At 39.0% G+C, this 27713-nt stretch overlaps 1 protein-coding gene across 1 annotated transcript; it reads left to right on the plus strand.

Moving 5' to 3' along the window:
- Nucleotides 1-13116: 13116 nt before the first annotated feature.
- Nucleotides 13117-16680, plus strand: rgs4 (regulator of G protein signaling 4). Its single transcript, XM_060918358.1, has 5 exons — nucleotides 13117-13229; nucleotides 13472-13576; nucleotides 14042-14103; nucleotides 14667-14830; nucleotides 15817-16680. The coding sequence occupies exons 1-5, from the start codon at nucleotides 13186-13188 to the stop codon at nucleotides 16060-16062; spliced, it is 621 nt and encodes a 206-aa protein (XP_060774341.1). The 5' UTR covers nucleotides 13117-13185; the 3' UTR covers nucleotides 16063-16680.
- The last annotated feature ends 11033 nt before the right edge of the window (nucleotides 16681-27713 follow it).

The following is a 27713-nucleotide window of genomic DNA, read 5'->3' on the forward strand; positions in this document are numbered from 1 at the left end:
GTCTTCGACAACCATGATCCTGTCACCGGTTCACCAATTGTCCTTCCTTGGACCACCTTTGGTAGGCACTAACCACTGCATACCAGGAACACCCCACAAGATGTGCCATTTTGGAGATGCTCAGACCCAGTCATCTAGCCATCACAATTTGGCCCTTGTCAAAGTCACTCAGATCCTTACACTTACCCATTTTTCCTGCTTCCAACACATCAGCTTCAAGAACTGACAGTTCTCTTGCTGCCAAATATATCCCATCCCTTGACAGGTGCTATTGTAATGAGATAATCAATGTTATTCACTTCATCTGTCAGTGGTCATAATGTTATGGCTGATTGGTGTCTACATACAGTCTACAAGTTCATGCTCTATATTACAAGTGATAGCACTTGTTTAGATTGTCCAACAAGCTACAAACCACCACTCGACTCTTAACAACCTGTCAAATGACTGTAATTAATCAACTACGTCTACATAATACATATGCCAACAGTTTAATCCTTTATAAAATCTTCAAATACTCTGTAGAATATCAACTCTTCACTTTTATTTTACCTTATATAATTAACACAATGGGGCATACTGTTACAGAAGAATATTCAGTGTCAGTGGTGTACATTACTGTTATCACCCGGATGTTGAGGATTTTCATTTAAGACAATGTCCCAATCTGTATTATTCGACTTACAGTGGTGCTTGAAAGTTTGTGAACCCTTTAGAATTTTCTATATTTCTGCATAAATATGACCTAAAACATCATCAGATTTTCACACAAGTCCTAAAAGTAGAGAAAAAGAATCCAGTTCAACAAATGAGACAAAAATATTATACTTGGTCATTTATTTATGGAGGAAAATGATCCAATATTACATATCTGTGAGTGGCAAAAGTATGTGAACCTTTGCTTTCAGTATCTGGTGTGACCCCCTTGTGCAGCAATAACTGCAACTAAACGTTTCCCGTAACTGTTGATCAGTCCTGCACACCGGCTTGGAGGAATTTTAGCCCATTCCTCCGTACAGAACAGCTTCAACTCTGGGATGTTGGTGGGTTTCCTCACATGAACTACTCATTTCAGGTCCTTCCACAACATTTCGATTGGCTTAAGGTCAGGACTTTGACTTGGCCATTCCAAAACATTAACTTTATTCTTCTTTAACCATTCTTTGGTAGAACGACTTATGCACTTAGGGTCGTTGTCTTGCTGCATGACCCACCTTCTCTTGAGATTCAGTTCATGGACAGATGTCCTGACATTTTCCTTTAGAATTCGCTGGTATAATTCAGAATTCATTGTTCCATCAATGATGGCAAGTCGTCCTGGCCCAGATGCAGCAAAACAGGCCCAAACCATGATACTACCACCACCATGTTTCACAGATGGGATAAGGTTCTTATGCTGGAATGCAGTGTTTTCCTTTCTCCAGACATAATGCTTCTCATTTAAACCCAAAAGTTCTATTTTGGTCTCATCCATCCACAAAACATTTTTACAATAGCCTTCTGGATTGCCCACGTGATCTTTAGCAAGCTGCAGACGAGCAGCAATGTTCTTTTTGGAGAGCAGTGGCTTTCTCCTTGCAGCCCTGCCATGCACACCATTGTTGTTCAGTGTTCTCCTGATGGTGGACTCATGAACATTAACATTAGCCGATGTGAGATAGGCCTTCAGTTGCTTAGAAGTTACCCTGGGGTCCTTTGTGACCTCGCCGACTATTACAGGCCTTGCTCTTGGAGTGATCTTTGTTGGTTGACCACTCCTGGGGAGGGTAACAATGGTCTTGAATTTCCTCCATTTGTACACAATCTGTCTGACTGTGGATTGGTGGAGTCCAAACCTTTTCCAGCCTGATGAGCATCAACAACGCTTTTTCTGAGGTCCTCAGAAATCTCCATTGTTTGTGGCATGATACACTTCCACAAACATGTGTTGTGAAGCTCAGACTTTGATAGATCCCTGTTCTTTAAATAAAACAGGGTGCCCACTCACACCTGATTGTCATCTCATTGATTGAAAACACCTGACTCTAATTTCACCTTCAAATTAACTGCTAATCCTCGAGGTTCACATACTTTTGCCATGCACAGATATGTAATATTGGATCATTTTCCTCAATAAATAAACAACCAAGTATAATATTTTTGTCTCATTTGTTTAACTGGGTTCTCTTTATCTACTTTTAGGACATGTGAAAATCTGATGATGTTTTAGGTCATGTTTATGCAGAAATATAGAAAATTCTAAAGGGTTCATAAACTTTCAAGCACCACTGTATATCACTGTAACTACTGTACATTTTTCTTTTTTAACACATTTTTTTCCCACTGGCAGTAACATTTAATGTTGTGGAAACAAGGTAGTTCCTGTTATAGGTTATGCTACATTATAGCAGCAATAAACAGTTGATCTGTCACTTGCCTGTCCTTTTCCTATCTGTCATAAAGTCAGTAAATTAGAATGAGAATGAGACATTAATAAAGAAATAAACGTCTCCTTATGGAAGATATGACGATATACAATCAGTGGTTACACACATTTTGTAAAATCTGTTTACATTGAGCATTTACGATATGAGTCCCTGAGTATGTTGTTACTATAGCAACAATAATGTATTGAAATAAGCACTTTACTATAAACAGTACCAGTCAAAAGTTTGGACATACCTACTCATTTGGAGGTTTTTCAGTGTTTTGAGGAAACAGTAAATTCGATAACTGTAGTCATCATATTATGTCAATAACCGCTCAACTAAGTAAAGAGAAACGACAGTCCATTGTTACTTTAAGACATGAAGTGTCTTAGTTAATAAAAAAAAGAAAAAACATTGAATTCGAAGGTGAATTCGAAGAAATTTTGACTGGTACTGTTTCAACTATCTGTTTTCCATGCAGTATTTAGATGATCCAGTTTATCGCTTCTGATGTTTAGTAGATCATCTACAGAATACTCACCCTCAGTGCCATCATAATTTTAGATTCAGCTCATGTGGTGTTTATTGATACAGTTTATAATATATGGTGTTGAAAGCTATTTAAACAGCTGATTGGCGGCTTCATGGCAGTTGCTAGATGGTTTCAAAAGTTTTCATGTCTAAATAAAGTCTTACCAAAGAGGAAAGGAATGATTTGGCACGATTTCAACATAACAATTTTTTTAACAATTCTCATGATTTAGTTTCAGGGTTTGAATTATGAATTCATCTTTGTGGGGGTCTCTTAAAAAAAAAAGGAATGGTGCGTGGATGCGGCGAGTGAATAAATAAATAAGCTAACAGGTATGCTTTCCATGAGTGAGAGGCGACGTGGTTCGTTAGGCTATACTTGCATACACACAGAGTAGTCTTTTTTTATTGTTGTTGTTTTTTTTTACATTGTGTTTTTGCTATTTTCCTATCGTCGACACTGAACAGAGGGAGAATACATTCTACTAGGAGAAAGTAAAAGCCATTCTCTTCCCATCAGACAGACAAAACAGACCAAAGTGGTCTGTTTTCAGCAGGCTGTGGTTGTGCTCCAGGAACCCATGATGCTGTCTGATGTCCTTTCTTTATCCATGATTGGACAAATGGCATAGGGTCAGATTTGTCAGTAGGAGGTCCATTTAAGTCCATGAACAACAGTGCATTAAGGCTCTTGGCACATAGTCTGTTTCTGGTCTGACCATCAGTGTCATAACATGCAGAAAAACCCCTTTCACACCTCTGCAGAGGTCAAGAGAACAGTGTTGCTTTAGACTCTAAAGCTAGTTTTTGTTTTTTGGTAATCAAACTGAAACGTGTCAGGACTTAGCATGATGTCGGCACCAGTAGTGGCCTTTTTTTGGTGGCATGATAGGCAGTACTGTCTAACTTATTGATCTTTTTTCTTGAAAACTTGACCAACAAATGAAACCAAGGTCAAGTGGTTCTTCTTCTGAAAGGATTAATGTGTGTGTGTGTGTGTGTGTGTGTGTGTGTGTGTGTGTGTGTGTGTGTTAACATTCGTGAGCTTTAAAAAGGATAGTTTGCATGCATAGTGGTGTGGTGGTGCTGCATTCACTAGAGTATACACCTAGTTGTAATGCGTTCTTTTGGAAAACATGTTTATTCTTCTTATTATTTAATGCTATTTGTCTATCTTTAACATAAATATTACTCAGTATATTGAAGGAAAATGAGCTTTATTTGTGATTAAAATATAATGATGTTGCATTTTCAGAGACCGCCACAGATATATGATTTTACTGCTTTCATGGGAGCCAGTCCTCACTCTTTGGGAGTTCAGCTCCTACTGGCTCCCATGTAATTTGAACCATGTTCAGTTTGTATGAGAAGTTACAAAGGTTCGAGATGAGGTATGTTTCTGTACATTTTCTCAACAACTCCAACCACAGACTTTTCATTAGATCCAACTAAAATATTATTGAAACTTGAAGGGCACATGGTAGAGTGCATATCTTTGCCAAGCCACATATTATCAACACCAAAATCAAAGCAATTATAATACTGATAATACTAAAGCTGTACACCAAATTTTATCCAAATCCATTCACTGCTTTTTTAATTACTTTGGGAACAAACACACAGACAAATAAATAAATAATTAAATTAAATTAAATTCCTGGCTCCACATACATATCCAGATTTGCATCAAAATCTAATCAATTGTTCCTTGGCCCATGGCACAGCTTTCCTCAAAATTTCATCAAAATCTGTTCACTACTTTTTTAGTTACTTTGGAAACAATCAAACAAACAAATGAAGGCAAAAACATAACCTCTTCCAACAAAGCTGGCAGAGGTAAATATATGATGAACCCCCCCACCTGCATTTGTTTTATGATTACAGTTGTCATGTATTTTGTACATAAACTCATTAACATACATTCATTAACATAATTTGCATTAAAATAATGCACATTATATGTTAATATCTAATTTCGTGACTATTTTCAATTAATTATGGCAACAAATTCAGGATGATTCTTCTAAATAAATGTAAAGTTTCAAAGAGCCGGTCATTAACGTGAAATAATGCTGATACAGGACCCTGATGGAAAGTGGATAGGTCTTGAATCACGGTTTATTTTAGAATAATGGTGGGCCAATGTACATGATCCCACTTATTACAGTGGTGCTTGAAAGTTTGTGAACCATTTCGAATTTTCTATATTTCTGTATAAATATGACCTACAACATCATCAGATTTTTACACAAGTCCTAAAAGTAGATAAAGAGAACCCAGTTAAACAAATGAGACAAAAATATTATACTTGGTCATTTATTTATTGAGGAAAATGATCCGATATTACATATCTGTGTGTGGCAAAAGTATGTGAACCTCGAGGATTAGCAGTTAATTTGAAGGTGAAATTAGAGTCAGGTGTTTTCAATCAATGGGATGACAATCAGGTGTGAGTGGGCACCCTGTTTTATTTAAAGAACAGGGATCTATCAAAGTCTGATCTTCACAACACATGTTTGTGGAAGTGTATCATAGCATGAACAAAGGAGATTTCTGAGGACCTCAGAAAAAGCGTTGTTGATGCTCATCAGGCTGGAAAAGGTTACAAAACCGTCTCTAAAGAGTTTGGACTCCACCAATCCACAGTCAGACAGATTGTGTACAAATGGAGGAAATTCAAGACCATTGTTACCCTCCCCAGGAGTGGTCAACCAACAAAGATCACTCCAAGAGCAAGGCGTGTACAACCCTGATTCCAAAAAAGTTGGGACAAAGTACAAATTGTAAATAAAAACGGAATGCAATAATTTACAAATTTCAAAAACTGATATTGTATTCACAATAGAACATAGACAACATATCAAATGTCGAAAGTGAGACATTTTGAAATTTCATGCCAAATATTGGCTCATTTGAAATTTCATGACAGCGGGGCGTCGTGGATAAGGCGCCATACCATAAATCCGGGGACCCGGGTTCGATTCCGGCCCGAGGTCATTTCCCGATCCCTCCCCGTCTCTCTCTCCCGCTCATTTCCTGTCTCTACACTGTCCTATCCAATAATAAAAGGTGAAAAAAGCCCCAAAAAAATCTTTAAAAAAAAAAAAAATTTCATGACAGCAACACATCTCAAAAAAGTTGGGACAGGGGCAGTAAGAGGCTGGAAAAGTTAAAGGTACAAAAAAGGAACAGCTGGAGGACCAAATTGCAACTCATTAGGTCAATTGGCAATAGGTCATTAACATGACTGGGTATAAAAAGAGCATCTTGGAGTGGCAGCGGCTCTCAGAAGTAAAGATGGGAAGAAGATCACCAATCCCCCTAATTCTGTGCCGACAAATAGTGGAGCAATATCAGAAAGGAGTTTGACAGTGTAAAATTGCAAAGAGTTTGAACATATCATCATCTACAGTGCATAATATCATCAAAAGATTCAGAGAATCTGGAAGAATCTGTGTGCGTAAGGGTCACGGCCGGAAAACCATACTGGGTGCCCGTGATCTTCGGGCCCTTAGACGGCACTGCATCACATACAGGCATGCTTCTGTATTGGAAATCACAAAATGGGCTCAGGAATATTTCCAGAGAACATTATCTGTGAACACAATTCACCGTGCCATCCGCCGTTGCCAGCTAAAACTAAATAGTTCAAAGAAGAAGCCGTAGCTAAACATGATCCAGAAGCGCAGATGTCTTCTCTGGGCCAAGGCTCATTTAAAATGGACTGTGGCAAAGTGGAAAACTGTTCTGTGGTCAGACGAATCAAAATTTGAAGTTCTTTATGGAAACCAGGGATGCCGTGTCATTCGGACTAAAGAGGAGAAAGATGACCCAAGTTGTTATCAGCACTCAGTTCAGAAGCCTGCATCTCTGATGGTATGGGGTTGCAATAGTGTGTGTGGCATGGGCAGCTTACACATCTGGAAAGACACCATCAATGTTGAAAGGTATATCCAGGTTCTAGAGCAACATATGCTCCCATCCAGATGATGTCTCTTTCAGGGAAGACGTTGCATTTTCCAACATGACAATGCAAAACCACATACTGCATCAATTATAGCATCATGGCTGCATAGAAGAAGGGTCCGGGTACTGAACTGGCCAGCCTGCAGTCCAGATCTTTCACCCACAGAAAACATTTGGTGCATCATAAAACAGAAGATATGACAAGAAAGGCCTAAGACAGTTGAGCAACTAGAATCCTGCATTAGACAAGAATGGGTTAACATTCCTATCCCTAAACTTGAGCAACTTGTCTCCTCAGTCCCCGGACGTTTACAGACTGTTGTAAAGAGAAAAGGGGATGTCTCACAGTGGTAAACATGGCCTTGTCCCAACTTTTTTGAGATGTGTTGTTGTCATGAAATTTAAAAATCACCTAATTTTTCCCTTTAAATTATACATTTTCTCAGTTTAAACATTTGCTATGTCATCTATGTTCTATTCTGAATAAAATATGGAATTTTGAAACTTCTGCATCATTGCATTCCGTTTTTATTTACAATTTGTACTTTGCCCCAACTTTTTTGGCATCGGGGTTGTAATAGATGGCAAGGTCACAAAGGACCCCAGGGTAACGTCTAAGCAACTGAAGGCCTCTCTCACATTGGCTAATGTTCATGAGTCCATCATCAGGAGAACACTGAACAACAATGGTGTGCATGGCAGGGTTGCAAGGAGAAAGCCAAAGAGAAAGCCAATGTTCTTTCTTCCAAAAAGAACATTGCTGCTCGTCTGCAGTTTGCTAAAGATCATGTGGACAAGCCAGAAGGCTATTGGAAAAATGTTTTGTGGACGGATGAGACCAAAATAGAACTTTTTGGTTTGAATGAGAAGCGTTGTGTTTGGAGAAAGGAAAACACTGCATTCCAGCATAAGAACCTTATCCCATCTGTGAAACATGGTGGTGGTAGTATCATGGTTTGGGCCTGTTTTGCTGCATCTGGGCCAGGACGGCTTGCCATCAGTGATGGAACAATGAATTCTGAATTATACCAGCGAATCCGAAAGGAAAATGTCAGGACAACTGTCCATGAACTGAATCTCAAGAGAAGGTGGGTCATGCAGCAAGACAACGACCCTAAACACACAAGTTGTTCTACCAAAGAATGGTTAAAGAAGAATAAAGTTAATGTTCTGGAATGGTCAAGTCAAAGTCCTGACACTAATCCAATCAAAATGTTGTGGAAGGACCTGAAGCGAGCAGTTCATGTGAGGAAACCCACCAACGTCCCAGAGTTGAAGCTGTTCTGTACAGAGGAATGGGCTAAAATTCCTCCAAGCCGGTGTGCAGGACTGATCAACAGTTACGGGAAATGTTTAGTTGCAGTTATTGCTGCACAAGGGGGTCACACCAGATACTGAAAGCAAAGGTTCACATACTTTTGCCACTCACAGATATGTAATATTGGATCATTTTCCTCCATAAATAAATGACCAAGTATAATATTTTTGTCTCATTTGTTGAACTGGATTCTTTTTCTCTACTTTTAGGACTTGTGTGAAAATCTGATGATGTTTTAGGTCATATTTATGCAGAAATATAAAAATTCTAAAGGGTTCACAAACTTTCAAGCACCACTGTACATGGCTACTTCCTAAAGAAATCAATAATTTGACACAAAACTTTGATTTAAAAATGATTTTATTGCTTCTTTCAGTGATATTGTCCATAGCAAGGGTTTGTTGTAGAGAAATAACAGACTACCGTATTTTTCGGACTATAAGTCGCACTTTTTTTCATGGTTCGGCTGGCCATGCGACTTATACTCCGGTGCGACGTATATATGTTTTTTTTTTTTTCACCGCGGAATAACTGGAGCTGATGCTGAGTCTGACGACAGCCACGCAGAAGAAGAGGAAACGGCGCTTCATCTGCCGCTGGAGTTGGCAGAGTTGTTCAGAAGCGACACCGAGGATGAGGAATTCAATGGATTTGCTGATTTGGAGTGAAATCATCAGCTTGATAAACTTGATTGACCTGTGTTTTATTATTAATGATAGGCCTATAGTTATTTAAATAAGTTATGTAGTGATTTTAGGCAGTGCTTAATTTGTGAAGTGGGAGGTCCCAGAACACAGGAGGTGGGTGGGTCCGGCGACTCAAAAAAAAAAAAGGCGGGGGGTGGTTTACTATAACTTTACGCACATGCGCTTATTGTGTGTGTAAAAAAAAATAATATCAGACATTATGATCTTAGAAAACACTTTAGTGACGAACAGTTACAGACAGTAATATGTCATGATATGTTATAAAATATTATTTTTATTAGGCTATATATTAAATTATATATTAAATTTATCTTCTAAAATAACAGACTACTGATATCACAACCGGTTTATTTCACCATTGGAGATCAGATCACACAAGACATGAGTTAAATTACTCTTTTTAAGGATTTAAGTAGGGGATTTAAAAGCGGTTGTTGTTGTTTTTTTTCACTAGACGGTTGTCTTTGGAGATGATATACCTATAGCCTACTTGGCCTCTGATTTGATGAAATAAAATTCGACAAAAATGAAGAATGACACTCCTCGATGATGACTACAGCTTTAATAACACAGATGAAAGAGCCATGGGGCGATAATAAGCCCTACCGGTAAAAATATTCTAAAAGCAAACTGATTAATGCATCAGTAATAGGCTACTAATATTAGTTATAAAAATAATAATATAGGCTATTAGTAATAACGATAGTGATAGTATTAAAGATAGTAGTAGATATTTAAAATAATCAGACTAGGCTACTTACAGGGCAAAGGGCGCGTTATCACTGCTCAGCTGTTCGTTTATTAAATAAGCAATGCAGTCGCGCAGTAACCACGCGCCACTTATCAGATACAATCACAGATTCTATGGATAGAATAACCCTTCAAAAAAGTGCGACTTATAGTCCGGTGCGACGTATATATGTTTTTTTCGTCTTCATAATGCATTTTTTGGCTGATGCGACTTAAACTCCGGAGCGACGTATAGTCCGGAAAATACGGTAAATGCCGTAACTGACTGATCAGAATCAATAATTTAACAAAACCATGTAATTAAATAATATGCATATTTTTTATAGTATGACAAATATAAAATAAAATTATTTGTATAATACAAAATCTTAATTCACTGTCAATGGACAAAACAGCGATAATCATTGAAAAAATATATAGGCATGGCACGGGCGATTGCTCTAAGACAACGAGGGAGGCTCAGCCTCCTCTAAAAATGACAAACATCGTGTAGGATGAATTGCACTAGGCTTATGTTATAGCCGACCTTATAACATTGCTATATCAGATCCAGAATCATAGAAATATATGTGCTCAACCCAACTACAGTGTGAAATCATTCCGTTATAACTTTCCCCAGTTCGCCTAATGTGTGCGTGAGTTTTTCCCCCTCGTGACAGCACGATGCAGCCCAGCCTCAGTGGATTGGGAGCTCTGTGCTTGTCAATCTCAAAATGCAAGACGATTATTGGACAAATACTGCGAAAATGCCCGCCCACGGAGTCTCATGGACTCCCAGCCTCAGTGGACTTCAACGGCATTTGGCAGTGATGCGCTTTTCAATCTCAAAATGCAAGACGGTTATTGGACAAATACTGCGAAAATGCCCGCCCACGGACTCCGAGCCTCACATGGGAGGGACATGGCAGTTTCCGCGAGGAGACTGGTGATTGGTGAAAGCGGCCGAATATTTTCTTTGATTGACAGCTCGTTTCAACTATAGACAGGCAGTGGTACAGTGTTGCCAGATTGGGCGGGTTTAAGTGCATTTTGGCGGGTTTTGAACATATTTTGGGCTGGATAACGTCAGCAGTATCTGGCAACATCAGTCCCATGCGGATTCGCAAGTGCTGTGGTGTATTGTAAGAGATCGGCTTACATTTCGATTTCATTCATTACATACGGTTTCTACCAGCTTTTTTAGTTTGTATATATTTTCATTGTAAATAAAGTGTAAATATAGTGTTGTCAAGTTTGCTATCTTAGTTCCAGAAATTTCGTTTATTTGAGTGACTGAACTTGAACTTGAGGGGGCTAGTCAGCTAGCAAGAAAGCTGCGCACAGATGCCGAGCATTGCTGATTTAATTTTGGTGAAGCCATTTGCCAGTCTTCCTTTCGAGGAAAAAATTAAAATTAAAGAGCAGGGTAGACCAACACCTCAAATTGACTTGGTGAAAAAGGTAGGGAATAATACTCGTTCCTTTCAGCTCTCCTGGTACGACAAAGTGAATTGGCTAACAGCAAGTGACCCACATCAACAACAGTAAATAGGCTACTTTAGTAATATGTCATGGATGGACCAAAAATATAGAATCTATTTAAAATGTTTATGCTGAGTATATTAGATTGGAATATATGTTTTTCTGGATATGAATTAAACACAGCTACAATTTGGAAAACATTTTTAAACAAAAACACAGCCGAGGTCAATTTTTAAACAACATGCCACAATTTTAAAATATAAAATGTTAAAATATACCCCTCCCCCCCAACACCACCATCATGTATATTGGACAGTAGGCTAATGGGCCAAAAGAACCTGTTATTTCACAGTTTGTGACGCTGCCAACAATCAGCCAGATCAGAGGCAAGAGTATGGGCAAAACTGATGTGTTTTTTCTTTTAAAATCTGGAAATATCGTAACCGACCAGCCTCCCCTGTTTGAAAGACTACCAGCCGCCACTGAAGCATGGGTTTAATAGCTACTTTTAATAGATTTTCCTCTTAAAGATTGTGTTTGATTTATTTATTGGTTTATTGACATGATTTAATACCTTTCCTCTTTGGATTTTCTTGGACTTTCTGAAACAAGTGTCTACGAAAAGAAGCATATGATGCTGATGGTTGTATGCGCACACACACACACACACACACACACACACACACACACACACACTGGCCACTTTAATAGGGACTTGTTCTTGATTCTAAGATTCCTGTTCTTGGCTGCAGGACTGAAACCCAGTGTGGTCTTCTGCTGTTGCATGCTGAGATGCTTTTCTGCTCACCACGGTTGTAAAGAGTTGCTATGAGTTACTATATCCTTCCTGGCAGCTCAAACCAACCTGACCATTTCCCTCTGACCTCTCTTATCAACAAGGCTTTTGTTTCCACCCACAGAACGGTCACTCACTTGATGTTTTTTGTTTTTTTTCCCGCACCATTCTGTGTAAACTCTAGAGACTGTTGTGTGTGAAAGCCCCAGGAGATCAGCAGTTTCTGAAATACTCAAACCAGTCCATCTGGCTCAAACCAACACCCATGCCACAGTGAAAGAAAGTCACACTTTGGCATCACAATTTTCCCCGTTCTGATGTTTGAAGAAGTAAGCATTAATTATCTGAAGCTCTTGATTTGTATCTGCATGATTTGATGCATTGGGATTGACTGATTAAACTGACTTCATGTTAAAACTGTTAATGTTATCGTCATGCTGTCTGTTGTTGCCCAGATGAGGATGGGTTCCCTTTTGAGTCTGGTTCTTCTCGAGGTTTCTTCCTCATGTCGTCTGAGGGAGTTTTTCCTTGCCACCGTTGCCACCGGCTTGCTCATTGGGGATAGATTCGGGATAAAATTAGCTCATGTTTTAAGTCGTTCAAATTCTGTAAAGCTGCTTTGCGACAATGTTTATTGTTAAAAGCGCTATACAAATAAACTTGACTTGACTGATTAGGTAACTGCATGCAAAAGCAGTTGGATGGGTGTACCTAATAAAGTGGACAGTGACTATATAATAAATGTTTATCTCCAGTATCTTTGTACTACTTTGAATGACTGAATGAAATGTTAATGTGGGCAATTTTTGTGATAATGAGTGATTGCATAATAATAATTATTATTATGCAACACACACACACACACACACACACACACACACACACACACACACACACACACACAAACAAAATCCTATTCATTTCACCATTTCTATTTTATTATATTATTTTCTGGAACTCTAAAAGACATGATTAATCAGAGGTAATTATGGTTTTTTTTTTTTTGGAACCCTTGGGACAATCTGCTTTTTTCCAGAAGGACATCATTTGCAAAGACTTTCTGGTGCATGCGTCAGAGTGTAATCCCACACTGGCTCATGATTGGTTAGTCCACGCTACAGGCAGGACGGAGCCATATAAAGGCAACCAGAAAGGAGGAGACAGCTCTCAGACCGTAGCGATCCTTTCTTTGACAAATCATTCGTGTTTCTCTGTGTCTGTTGGATTTGTTTTCTCTTCACCGCCACCATGTGTAAGGGGCTCGCAGCCCTACCTGCAACCTGCTTAAGAAGGTATGACCATTTTCCAACATCTTTTGGCTTTCTTGTGTGCATTTACAATTTATGTGACTTTGCTTGAAAACGGAATGTAATCACGTTTGTATAAAAAAAGAGAACAGGATTCGAGATTAGGATTGTTAAGTAGGTGATGTGACATTTGTTTAAGAACATGTGACAAAGTGAGCTTCTTTTATGCATACATATTCGTGAGGTTTGCTTTTTGGCAAATGATTTCACACACATTTTGTTTGCAGTGCGAAAGACATAAAGCATAAAATTGGGTTCCTGCTTCAGAAGGCTGAGCCGGGTCAAGAGCAGAAGCCTGTTAAGGAAAAGGAAAAGTGTGCTGTGGAGAAAAGGTGAGAAATGTTGAGAAAAAGTTCATCATGTCGGATGCAATATGAGCTTCATAATATTTCATTTCATTTTTGAACATTCATTTAATGATTTAAAATGTTTGTTTTAAATAAAGACTTTTGATGGAGACGCAATCTGGATAAGTTTCATTTTCCAGGTTGTAGAATTTAAGGAATATACCGTAATACAAGTTTCTAATGTTATTTCGGTTTAGACCTCATGAAATAATGATCAAATACACAGAGATATCCAAATTGAAATTAAATAATAATGGAAAAAAATATATATATATACACACACACACTAGTATATGCATTAGTATATATAAACATACATACCCGTATACATTCTCAAATGCTTAAACGCTATAACAATATGCTTATCATAATGAACTGTTCAGATTCTGATTGTATATTAAAACAACTTATCAGGATATTCATTTTTATTTATTTATTTTTTAATTGCAGCTCTGCTCCTATTGACACTGAGAAATGGAAAACATCATTTAACAACCTGATTAATAATGACGGTAAGTGAGACTTATCATTAGATTAAAGAAATCAACTTCGATAACAAATGTGTCATTTCAATTCCATCATCATCATCATCATCATCAAAAAAAATGTAAAAGTCGCAGCTAGGGTGAAAATTAGATTAAGTAAGCATGTAAATGCTTATGTGATGGGGCTGACCTCGTGGTTACGTTCTCATGCCTCTGGACGTGTGCTACGTGTCCACATCCTGCCCTCAGTGTCCTCCAAAGAGTCCTAGTGTTCTGCTCTGTTGGTCCTTCAGGTCAGGCACCATAGGGACAAAACAGAGAAACAGAGCTTTCTGGGAATCTCCTCAGAGCCGGAGCAGTGACCTGTAAATTTAGAACATTCTTAAAGGCCTTCGACCCTTCCACTCGCTTCCCAAGAGAGTGAAGTCAGATAGACAGAAGCAAAGTCCATTTAGATGACATATTGCAAGCTTAGCAATTTGTGCTGAGTTATCAGGAAGGGCTGGGGCTGATCTACTGAGATAGTGATATCAGTTACGCCTCAATCAATCATCCACGTAATGAAATTATTGTTTTTTTCCCAATTCCAGTTGGACGGGCCGCCTTCAGTGCCTTTTTAAAGTCCGAGTTCAGCCAGGAGAACATTGAGTTCTGGGTGGCATGTGAGGACTTCAAAAGAACACCTGCGCTACAGATGCAAGCCAAAGCCAAGCAGATTTTCAAACAGTATGTCGACGTCGATTCACCGAATGAGGTGAGACATCATCCTGTACCAAAGTATTCTATTATTGATAAATGGGTGAGGCAGAAAAGCTCTTATTTCAAAATCTATGTACATGTCTCACAAGTGATTATGTGAGCAATATCTGACAAACAGGTGCATTCTAACACCCTGAAAGTGCATGTGTGAATTCAATCTGTGCCATGATGGGAATAATATTGGTGATCAAAAGACCTATCTGTGAAAAATGAACGTGAAAAGAAACTCATCATGGAAGAAAAACACACATAGCACCATATATGTGGAAAAAGTAACACTGGGATAAAACCGTAATCAAGGAAAAATAAAATAAGTTAATAAACACCTGGGATAAAATTAGTGTTGAATAAATAAATAAATAAATACTTTTTTTAAAAATTATTTAAAATAAATAAATAATAATTTAAAAAAAAAAAATATATATATATATATATATATATATATATATATATATATATATATATATATATATAATTAAATTGTTTATTTAATTAAAAACAATTCTTTTGAATAAATAAATAATTTATTTAAAAAAAATTTAATATATTTATTTATAATTTAAATTAAAAATATGTATTCTAAAAATACAATTATTTATTAAATAAATGTATCTATTTATAATTTAAATAAATAAATAATTTGTGTTAAATAAATAAAAAAAAACTTTTAAAAAATTAGCAAAATGTAAAAAAATATATTTTATTAAATTTATATAATAAAAAAACATTAAATTATTTAGAATAAATAAAAATTATGTAAATAGCTAATATTTATTCATAATTTGAATACATTAATATTTTGTTTGAATGAATAAATAAATAGCTTAGTTATAAATACTTTTTAAAAAAATATTTAAAATTAAAAAAAAATTCAGACTTATTTAATTATTTAATGAGGAAAAAAAGAGGATTGACTTCATATGAATTATAACATTGCATTTGTGTGACTGTGAACAGTTCAATTATTTTCCAACCTTCTAGGTCAATTTGGACTCTGCAACAAGAGAAGAAACTCGGAGGAACCTGGAAAAGTGTGACGTGACCTGTTTTGACGAGGCTCAGAGTAAGATTTTCACGCTGATGGAAAAAGACTCGTACAGGCGCTTTCTGAAGTCCAAACTATTCCTTGACCTGGCTGAGCCATGCAGGGACGAGAAACACTGTGGTCTGGAGAGGAAAGGGACCTTCGCTGAGTTTAGCCAGCGCCTCCTGCCTCATTGTGCCTAAATCTAAATCAGAAATCTTTCTTAGGCTTAGAGTTTGGGGATCAGTTCATTTCTAGGAGGAGAGTCGGAGAGTTAAAGGTGAAGGGTTAAGTCAGTGACGTAAACACAATCAGTTGAACACCAGAAGCAACGAATAAGGATGTGTGTTCATTGTTTGTTTGTTTTTTTCAGGTACGTGTCGCTTTAATGTGTTTAGAATAATTTGAGAAAATTATTCAGAACCTCCAGTGTAGCATTTCTGTTTCTTACTGTATTTTGGTAATTTTGTACACAAACAAAAATAAATAAAATAAAAAAGAAACCACATTTGTAACCCTATCAGATGCTTGTGTAAGAATAAACTTTAGTGATGAAGTGAATAACTGTTACAGAAGATAAGGAAGACCTGGGCTGCATAACTATATAATCTGTGTGTTATATGTATTTTTGCTGCCCAGTTAGAATAAACATAGTCTTAGTAATAATCAATGAAACCCTTTGAATATTAATGACAAACAAATGTGACAAGCTCTATTTACAAATGTGATGGTGTCCATTTTGTTACAGTACTGTGAATTGAACAAGTCTGTCCTCTTGTCATGTCACTTTAAGTCTTTTTCGAATAAATGGATTTAAACTGTTTACATATTTGTTTACTCGCATGTATTACACGTATTTATTGTAGTATTTATGAATAAAAATGTCCAAAACAACACAAAATGGTCTCTGAGATTACATAATGCAAAGTAAAAGGGATGGATTGAGATGTTCTTGGCAGGTGTTCAATGCGATGCTCATGTTACCGTTCAGAGATGATTTATTCAAGTAAAATTTAAGTTGTTTACATTATAACGTCAGTTAACATGTCTACTGCTGTTCCTCCACAGCGTTTCACATTTTTTTTTATCTTGATCACTTTCTCATGAATATGATGAAAACTGAGCAAGAACTGGAGGAAATGTGTGCACTCTGGCTCACAGCAGGAAACTATACACTCACCGGCCACTTTAATTAGTGATGCAGTGCTATGTTGGAACTTGTTCTTGATTCTAAGATTCCTGTTCTTGGCTGCAGGACTGGAACCCAATGTGGTCATCTGGTGTTGCATGCTGAGATGCTTTTCTGCTCACCACGGTTGTAAAGAGTTGCTATGAGTTACTATATCCTTCCTGGCAGCTCAAACCAACCTGACCATTTTCGTCTGACCTCTCTTATCAACAAGGTGTTTGTTTCCACCCACAGAACTGTCACTCACTCGGTGTTTTTTTGTTTTTCGCACCATTCTGTGTAAACTCTAGAGACTGTTGTGTGTGAAAACCCCAGGAGATCAGCAGTTTCTGAAATACTCAAACCAGTCCATCTGGCTCAAACCAATACCCATGCTACAGTGAAAGAAAGTCACACTTTGGGATCACAATTTTCCCCATTCTGATGTTTGAAGTGAACATTAACTGAAGATTTGTATCTGCATGATTTTATGCATCGTGCTGCTGTCAAGGGATTGACTGATTAGATAAGTGCATAAAACAGCAGGTGGATGGGTGTTTCTAATAAAGTGGCCAGTGAGTGTACATCTGCGACAGATCTGAGCTCTTTAACAGGTTAACGTAAGAAGAGATTTAAATGGCTCACAGTAAAGATGCAGTTATTTGCTCTCATTTTTGTCTTGCTTGAGAGCAACACTTGTAAAAAGACTGTAATTTTATGATTGTGCCTGTTCCCAGTATGTTCTCTCACATGTTTCTGTTTCTTCCTCTTCTTCTTCTTCTTCTTCTTCTTCTTCTCCCCCCCCACTTTTTTTGGCATCTAACTCCTCCTATGGTTTTTATGCCAGAAACTTTGATCCAACTGTAAAATGTTTGGCCCAATGAGAAGTGTGCTTGGTTTTTCTTTTTGATATTACACCCATATCCCTATCTTTTTTTATCCTTCTATGTGCCCATTTTCCCATAGAATCATAGAATTCGAATGGGAAATTTGTCAAGCTGCTCCCATACAGTCAATTTTCAAAATAATACTGTAAATAATTCTGTAAAGCATCCTTGTGTTTGTGAAAGGCATTATATACAACCCCGATTCCAAAAAAGTTGGGACAAAGTACAAATTGTAAATAAAAACGGAATGCGATAATTTACAAATCTCAAAAACTGATATTGTATTCACAATAGAACATAGACAACATATCAGATGTCGAAAGTGAGACATTTTGAAATTTCATGCCAAATATTGGCTCATTTAAAATTTCATGACAGCAACACATCTCAAAAAAGTTGGGACGGGGCAATAAGAGGCTGGAAAAGTTAAAGGTACAAAAAAGGAACAGCTGGAGGACCAAATTGCAACTCATTAGGTCAGTTGGCAATAGGTCATTAACATGACTGGGTATAAAAAGAGCATCTTGGAGTGGCAGCGGCTCTCAGAAGTAAAGATGGGAAGAGGATCACCAATCCCCCTAATTCTGCGCCGACAAATAGTGGAGCAATATCAGAAAGAAGTTCGACAGTGTAAAATTGCAAAGAGTTTGAACATATCATCATCTACAGCGCATAATATCATCAAAAGATTCAGAGAATCTGGAAGAATCTCTGTGCGTAAGGGTCAAGGCCAGAAAACCATACTGGGTGCCCGTGATCTTCGGGCCCTTAGACGGCACTGCATCACATACGGGCATGCTTCTGTATTGGAAATCACAAAATGGGCTCAGGAATATTTCCAGAGAACATTATCTGTGAACACAATTCACCGTGCCATCCGCCGTTGCCAGCTAAAACTCTATAGTTCAAAGAAGAAGTCGCATCTAAACATGATCCAGAAGCGCAGACGTCTTCTCTGGGCCAAGACTCATTTAAAATGGACTGTGGCAAAGTGGAAAACTGTTCTGTGGTCAGACGAATCAAAATTTGAAGTTCTTTATGGAAATCAGGGACGCCGTGTCATTCGGACTAAAGAGGAGAAGGACGACCCAAGTTGTTATCAGCGCTCAGTTCAGAAGCCTGCATCTCTGATGGTATGGGGTTGCATTAGTGCATGTGGCATGGGCAGCTTACACATCTGGAAAGACACCATCGATGCTGAAAGGTATATCCAGGTTCTAGAGCAACATATGCTCCCATCCAGACGATGTCTCTTTCAGGGAAGACCTTGCATTTTCCAACATGACAATGCCAAACCACATACTGCATCAATTACAGCATCATGGCTGCGTAGAAGAAGGGTCCGGGTACTGAACTGGCCAGCCTGCAGTCCAGATCTTTCACCCATAGAAAACATTTGGTGCATCATAAAACGGAAGATATGACAAAAAAGACCTAAGACAGTTGAGCAACTAGAATCCTACATTAGACAAGAATGGGCTAACATTCCTATCCCTAAACTTGAGCAACTTGTCCCCTCAGTCCCCAGACGTTTACAGACTGTTGTAAAGAGAAAAGGGGATGTCTCACAGTGGTAAACATGGCCTTGTCCCAACTTTTTTGAGATGTGTTGTCATGAAATTTAAAATCACCTAATTTTTCTCTTTAAATGATACATTTTCTCAGTTTAAACATTTGATATGTCATCTATGTTCTATTCTGAATAAAATACGGAATTTTGAAACCTCCACATCATTGCATTCCGTTTTTATTTACAATTTGTACTTTGTCCCAACTTTTTTGGAATCGGGGTTGTTATTCGAACTTCTTCTTCTTTCCAAACTCACAAGACATCTTCTGGGTAATACTACAAAGCACTCCACCTCTTCTCATACTGTACCTCTGTCACTCCTGCTTCCTGGAGTTTTTTCCCCCCAAACCTCACTTTTCCTTCCACTGACTTCAATTCATTTTCAAGGCTTAACTGCTCCTAGAGATAAAGGGCAAGAACCACCAAATGTCATTATGTTGTTGTACCTTGCAAAAATCCAGCATAACTTTTTCTGCTACTCATCCTCAAATTAGAAACCACTGGTTTCTAATGATCCAGTCCATCCTATTTCATTAAAAATGTTTTAATATTGTGTGAGGACAGTTAATTGGGCACAAAATGTAATCTTGTTCATGTCATCATAATATGTGCACACAATGTGGGCTTTATTTTTTATCCCACTTTTAATTTGCTAGTAAATTTTGGGCTGTTGAATGAATAACATGATACCAATTTTTGTGAATTTGATACACTCTGTTGTAAAGAAAACACGTACAGTTTCAAGGATAAGCCAACCAAGCACTCACCTACTACTCTTCCAGCTGACTTTAATTTAATTCATTATTTAATCATGACTGTGATCAGAAAAGTCTTTGATGACTATCTTCAGTTAACAGTCGAACTTGTGTTTTTTTAGTGGCGGATTGGATATTTAAATAATATTAGCTGATGTTGAGAGGTCTATCAGATATATTCCATTCAGCTGATACTGAATGTGTCAAAGATGAGTTCAATATCATGCTGCTGAATGGAATATATCTGATATACCATGGAAAAAAAGCCAGCCAATATTATTATTATTATTATTATTATTATTATACATACACACTCTCCTTTCCAGTTTTCCAAAGTCTGTTGGTATGTTTTTCTCTTGTAAGCAGAGGAGAACCGTCAGGGCCTTCTAGGCCTTCAGTGAAGGCCCAAACATATCAGCATTTCAAACATTATATTTATTTTCTGGGCGGCATGGTGGTGCAGTGGTTAGTGCTGTCGCCTCACAGCAAGAAGGTCCTGGGTTCGAGCCCTGTGGCCGGCGAGGGCCTTTCTGTGTGGAGTTTGCATGTTCTCCCTGTGTCCGCGTGGGTTTCCTCCGGGTGCTCCGGTTTCCCCCACAGTCCAAAGACATGCAGGTTAGGTTAACTGGTGACTCTAAATTGACCGTAGGTGTGAATGTGAGTGTGAATGGTTGTCTGTGTCTGTGTCAGCCCTGTGATGACCTGGCGACTTGTCCAGGGTGTACCCCGCCTTTCGCCCGTAGTCAGCTGGGATAGGCTCCAGCGTGCCTGCGACTCTGTAGAACAGGATAAAGCGGCTACAGATGATATGAGATATTTATTTTCTTTCATTCTTCAATTGCTTTCATTCTTTCATAATTTCATGATAATTATTCTCTTCTAATTCTAATTTGGCCTCATTTTCTATCAAATTTGCTTCAGAAATGAAAGTGTTACTGTCCTGAAAACATTAAAATAGAGTTATCCCATGAGATTTTTTTTTGTTTATTGTCTCCAGGCTGAGAAGAGTTTCGAGCTGGCTCACTCATTGGTTAGGACTTCATTTCCGGGACAGAAGGCCATGGCAGTGTATGTTTATGTAGGAAATGATGGATGAATTAACCAATCAGATTTTGATTTATAGTGGGAGGGACCAAAAATGTATCGACCTAGGACTTCTCGAAGGCCAATGCGAGGTTAACCGTGACTCGGCTCCATCAGCACAGCAGTGAATTCACCTTCCAGCCCATGTAGCGTTCATCAGTAGTGTTAGCGAATGCTAATAAAGCAGTCAAGCCAGTGCTATCGAGAGCAAGTAGCACAGGCTACCGACTGAGAAACTAAGATTTCTGTCTCCAGACTCTTCTTCCACGCTGCACACTCGCTATCGTATTTTTCACTCAGACTTAAAGGTGCCCTTCCACCAAAAACGTTTAATACTGGCTCTTTTTGAAATACCATAGTTCACTCCGAGTTGCATATGCATGCTGCATGTGAAAATGTGATTCTACTCCCATTCCCTGTATTAGCTTATGAAAGAAAATAGTCGGAAAAACAAGCGGATCTGAAAAAGCCATACGATCTTACGTCACTTCGTAAATTAGTATTCATGGCCTCGCCCACCTTGGCTTGCAACCGCCCATGGGAAGGAAGTTCGGATTTCAGCGCGAGGAGAGATAGCAGAGCCAGTGTTGCCAGATTGGGCAGTTTTGAACATATTTGAACGTCAGCAGTATCTGGCAACACTGAGCAGAGCCCATCTCGTCAGTAGCTAACAAAGAGGACCTAACAGCAAGTTGAAAACATGTCTGAACAAGTTCGTGCCTGTGTTATTTGTGGCAGTAACACATCACCGTTGCATTTCTTGCCCAAGATAGAAGAGGTGAAGAAGAAATGGTTGGAATTTATCTTTGGAACACCACCAGCGAAGTATAATGCAGCGTTAGTACTGTGATCATTTCAACCACAGTGATTTTTCAAACTTCGGTGCCTTCAGTAGTGGTTTTGCTTCGAGGTTGTTTTTAATCCCTGGATCTGTACCGTCAAGACGATCGACCACCAGCTCACAAGCTGGTGGTATTCTCCATGTAGGCGGCATGGTGGCGTAGTGGTTAGCGCTGTCGCCTCACAGCAAGAAGGTCCGGGTTTGAGCCCCGTGGCCGGCAAGGGCCTTTCTGTGCGGAGTTTGCATGTTCTCCCCGTGTCCGTGTGGGTTTCCTCCAGGTGCTCCGGTTTCCCCCACAGTCCAAAGACATGCAGGTTAGGTTAACTGGTGACTCTAAATTGACCGTAGATGTGAATGTGAGTGTGAATGGTTGTCTGTGTCTATGTGTCAGCCCTGTGATGACCTGGCGACTTGTCCAGGGTGTACCCCGCCTTTCGCCTGTTGTCAGCTGGGTTAGGTTCCAGCTTGCCTGAGACCCTGTAGAACAGGATAAAGTGGCTAGAGATAATGAGATGAGACATTCTCCACGCTAGCATGCATGACATGGTCACAAGCTAGGCAGGGATGAAAGTTTTCCGCTTTTTCTGAGTAAAAAACGACCTTTTTATATTATGCCAAATCCGTTGAGATTTTTTTTAATTAATTTCGGGGGGTTGGGGTATGTTCCTTCATGCTGTTCAAACTTTATTAACTCCAACGATGTTTACACATTATTTGTAAGTCGCCATCTTTAGTCTCGTTGAATGTGATGCAAAATTCGTGTTATCTACATTGTTATTGGTCAAAACATCGACGTCGAGACCATAATAGCCAATCAAAACAGTTTTTACAAAGACACCCACTTTTTTTAAGCCACTCGTTCATTTTATTCATTTGTTTGTTCAGTAAAAACCCAAACATTTGTTGAATTTTTCTTATTTCCTCGCGTCGCAACTCAATGACGTCAGCGCGCAGTATTTTTCCCTTCGCGGTTTGTTCCTTCTCTCTCACCGTAGTAAGGAAAGTGTCCCACATCCTTTTTTTTTAACAATCTTTATTAGTAAAATGGAGTATACACACAAATGAGTACAGTAAGTACATATTATAAGTGTACGCAACATTAATACAGGAAAGTGTCCCACATCCGCTTGTTCTGACTCACTGGAGGTAGCGTCACAGTGCTGTTAGCCAATCAGAGGTAACACGTTTACATGTCATGAATATTAATGAGTAAGAGCTGAAATTCTGTCGTTCTCCCGCCACCCACTCCTCCAGCAAACTAGAACAGCCTGAAACAGGAGAACCACAGCATTTTTTTCACCAAAACCGGCTCACAGGGCATTCATTCATACTAGAGACCACCACACAATTAATGAAAAAATGATGCAAGGAGACCTTTAAGTATTCATTTCCTTATGCAATTTACTGTATGTAATTACTTTTAAAATCAACATCAACAACTACACACAACAGAGTGACCTGGCAGCCTGCTGCTAATTCCTTTGAGAAATCTTTTGCCCTGTTGCTTTTTTGGTGTGTCTGGCTAAGTTTTGGCTGAGTTGAAGTCCCAGCTCTAATAGTAGCAATTCACCACTGCTTGTAAATACGTGTGAAGAATATCTAATGAACTTTTGGTTGCCTTTCGGGTGTTCAGTGCATATTTTTCTTTCTTGGCGAACAAAGAAATGCTTCTGCACATGTGCAGCAGAAAACTCTCTCATTGAATATTTGCATCAGCTCCAACGTGTGACGTTATGTTGTCTTGACAACCATGCAATATCGTAAACCATATCCCACGCTCATTCTCCATTGGGTAGAGTGACATACTACATGTAGGATAAGCGACATGCTAACAATATTGTATGCTATCAAACCAAATGAATGAAACTCACTCGAACGGAACAGAATAGATGTTTTTATTCCATCAAAAAAAAGTGTCCTCTATGTATAATATATACACTACTGTTCAAAAGTTTGGGGTCACCTAGACAATTTTGTTTTCCATGAAATGTCACACTTTTATTTATCACCATAAGTTGTAAAATGAATAGAAAATATAGTCAAGACATTTTTCTGGCCATTTTGAGCATTTATCGCCAGGTTAGTGTCCCGAGCGGGGTGGAGCGGAAGTCGCTGCGGGGTCAAGGGAGAGTGTGCCGTGGGTGGGAGGGAGTCATTTATTTATTTAACAGCGGCTCTCATTAAGGCATGGAGCGGAGTTCGCCTCGGGGGGAAATAACGTCCCCTGGCTGGGAGCTGACTGGGCCTGCCCGCGCTGGTTCTTTGGGGAGAGGGCAGAGGCCTCTGGGTGTCAAGTTTGGGGTGGCTGGGACCTCCCCTGCCCGAGCTACGAGCGTCCAAAGTCGGGCTGGAGCTGCCGATGGGAAAACGAAACTGAAGCTGAGCACCATGGCTCTTCGTCCCGAGGCGCATTAATCGACCCCACAAATGTGATGCTCCAGAAACTCAATCTGCTCAAAGGAAGGTCGGTTTTATAGCTTCTCTAAAGAGCTAAACTATTTTCAGCTGTGCTAACATGATTGTACAAGGGTTTTCTAATCATCCATTAGCCTTCTGAGGCAATGAGCAAACACATTGTACCATTAGAACACTGAAGTGAGAGTTGCTGGAAATGGGCCTCTATACACCTATGTAGATATTGCACCAAAAACCAGACATTTAGTAGAATTTAGCTAGAATAGTCATTTACCACATTAGCAATGTATAGAGTGGATTTCTGATTAGTTTAAAGTGATCTTGATTGAAACGAACAGTACTTTTCTTTAAAAAATAAGGAAATTTCAAAGTGACCCCAAACTTTTGAACGGTAGTGTATATATGTTATTTACCAGCTGGGAGGTCCATATCGTGAAATACCGTGACCGAGGTCTTGAAAGTACTGAGCGAGACCCTCTGGGCCGAGGTCAGTATTCAAGGCAGAGGTCATGGTATTTCACCATATGGACCAACCTTAAGCTGGTAAATAATATATTTATTTTTTTCTTTACCAAATTCTAACAGAAAACAAGAGCGCCCAAAAGGGAAAACCGAGCCGAGCCGCCATTTTGAATCCTCATTCATGGCTGGAATGCAAATTGGTATGCAAGTGCACTTCCATGGCAGGAAAAAAACTACATTTTGCCGCCTATGTAGTCCCCTATTTATACAAAATTGAGTCATTCAGGATTCCGCCATGTTTTTGCTCAGCATTAGCAACAGTTAGAGGTTTTTAGCTTTCTCCTGAAATGTTTTCTTTTATTTCTTCTTCCTCAGGGTAGTAAAACTCGCTTTCGCTGTGAACACTGTCGTTATCGCTATCCATGATGTAAAATTAATGCTATTCTCCTGAGAAATGCGAAAATAAATGTTGACAAAAATTGCCACTATGTTTGTTGTTGTTGTGAACGAGCGAGTCGCCAGAGGTCCGTAACTAAGGTCCGTACCGTAGGATACGGACCTGCTCGCCAGCCAATCAGAGCGCGGGATTTGATGGAAACCGGACCGCGAAAAAATAATTATATTTATTAGCCTCAGATGGCATTCGACAGCCCAAAACCTAAATTTCAGTGAGACTGTGTGATTGCTTCATATTTTCAGACAGTGGCACTGGACTTATTGGCTCAAGAGAGTATTATCATGCAAGAAAAACGTGCAGAATCCAGAAGCAGAAATGTAAGATATCTTTGACAAGGAACTTCGCGCCTTGAGGTGGGAATGTTACCTGCTGTGCCACCATGCCTCCCTTTTCTTAACACTTTTTTTTTCTCCTCAAACATAATGTTTCCTGAGGAAATGCATTTTTCAACAAAATGCTGGTTTCAAGCTTATTTGTTCCTTGCAACTTATTTTTGAGCCAAGGAAGTTAATATTGGGCCTCATTTACTGATTTTTTTTCATAAAGTTGCATGTAAAAATGCTTGAATAAGCCAAACCACACTCAAACCAGATTGGCAAAATTTTGAAAACAATTATTTTCTTCATACTCATGTGTGTGTTGATGGTTTCCACTCATCCATAAAGTATGTGCACTCTAGAGCTCAACTGTATTGAGTTTTTGTTGGGTTTGGCTTTGTGTCTTGGTTAGACAGAGAGATATTTGTCTTTTGTTTGTATTTTTTATTCTTTCTGGTTTAAGAAAGTAAGCAAGCAAGTATGCCTTTTTTTTCGCCAGTCAGCATGTGGGATTTTCTTTATTATTTCTTTCCTAGGCTTTACGCAATTGACTATGTGTAACATTCCCACAATACAACTGCTGCAAATTATGATAAATTCACCAACATACACTCACTAACCACTTTAACAGCCAATCATGTAGCAGCAGTGCAAATACATAAAGTCATACAGATACAGGACAAGAGGTTCAATTAATTAAATTCACATCAAACATCAGAATGGGGAAAAAAGTATGATATCGGTCATTTTAACCACAGCATGGTTGTTGGTACCAGATGTGTTGGCTTGAGTAATTCAGAAACTGCTGATCTCCTGGGGATTTCACACACACAGCAATCTCTACACTGTTAGAAACAGGGGTACGTTCCATTATCCATAGCCGCTTATCCTGTGCAGGGTCACGGGCAAGCTGGATCCTATCCCAGCTGACTATGGGCGAGAGGTGGGGTACACCCTGGACAAGTTGCCAGATCATTGCAGGGCTAACACATAGAGACAAACAACCATTCACACCTACGGTCAATATAGAGCCACCAATTAGCCTAACCTGCATATCTTTGGACTGTAGGGGAAACCAAGAACACAGGGAGGAAACCCACGCAGACACAGGGAGAACATGCAAACTCCACACAGAAAGGCCCCTGTTGGCGACTGGGTTCGAACCCAGAACCTTCTTGCTGTGCGGCGACAGTGATAACCACTACAGTAGGAATCCATTTCTGTACCCCAAGGTACAATCTACACTAATGCATCCCTGAGGGCTCATTATTGGACCTCAAGGTAACTATGTGTACCTTTTTAGGGCCAAAAAGGTTCATATATGTTCCTAAGCGGTTTATAAAAGGTACAGATAAACACTAGAGGGCACTGCCCCAGTGACAAGCCACTGTACCCCCTAAAGGTACCCCTGAAAATGTAGGGTTTATACAGAATTGTGCAAAAAACAAACAAAAAAAACATCTGGTGTATGGAAAGCCTGTGGTCTGAAACACCTTCTTGATGAAAGAGATCATAAGTAAATAACTAGACTTGTCCGAGCTGACAGGATGTCTGTAGTAACTCAATTAAGCATAACTGTGTTGTACAGAACACTGCGACATGATTGGCTGATTAGATACAGTCACTGCATGTGTCCAGGTGTTCCTAATAAATTGGACATTGAGGGTATTTATTGGTTCACACAACCACATTTTCCTCTCATCCTTCTGCTAGGGTCCCTGGGACTAAACACACAATCCAAGATACTTGAGTCAGCTTGTTTCTGGGAAGGAAATGTTGATCTTCAGAATGTGTACATATTAGGGAAATCGTTGCGCTACCAGTTTATAAACCATGGTGGGTGGCAACAACTTGGGAATGTATTAGGAGTAAGCAAATGAAACCACAAAAACAAATCAC

Source organism: Neoarius graeffei, chromosome 4 (genome assembly GCF_027579695.1).
Source record: "Neoarius graeffei isolate fNeoGra1 chromosome 4, fNeoGra1.pri, whole genome shotgun sequence".
In the NCBI taxonomy this organism is placed as follows: Eukaryota; Metazoa; Chordata; class Actinopteri; order Siluriformes; family Ariidae; genus Neoarius; species Neoarius graeffei.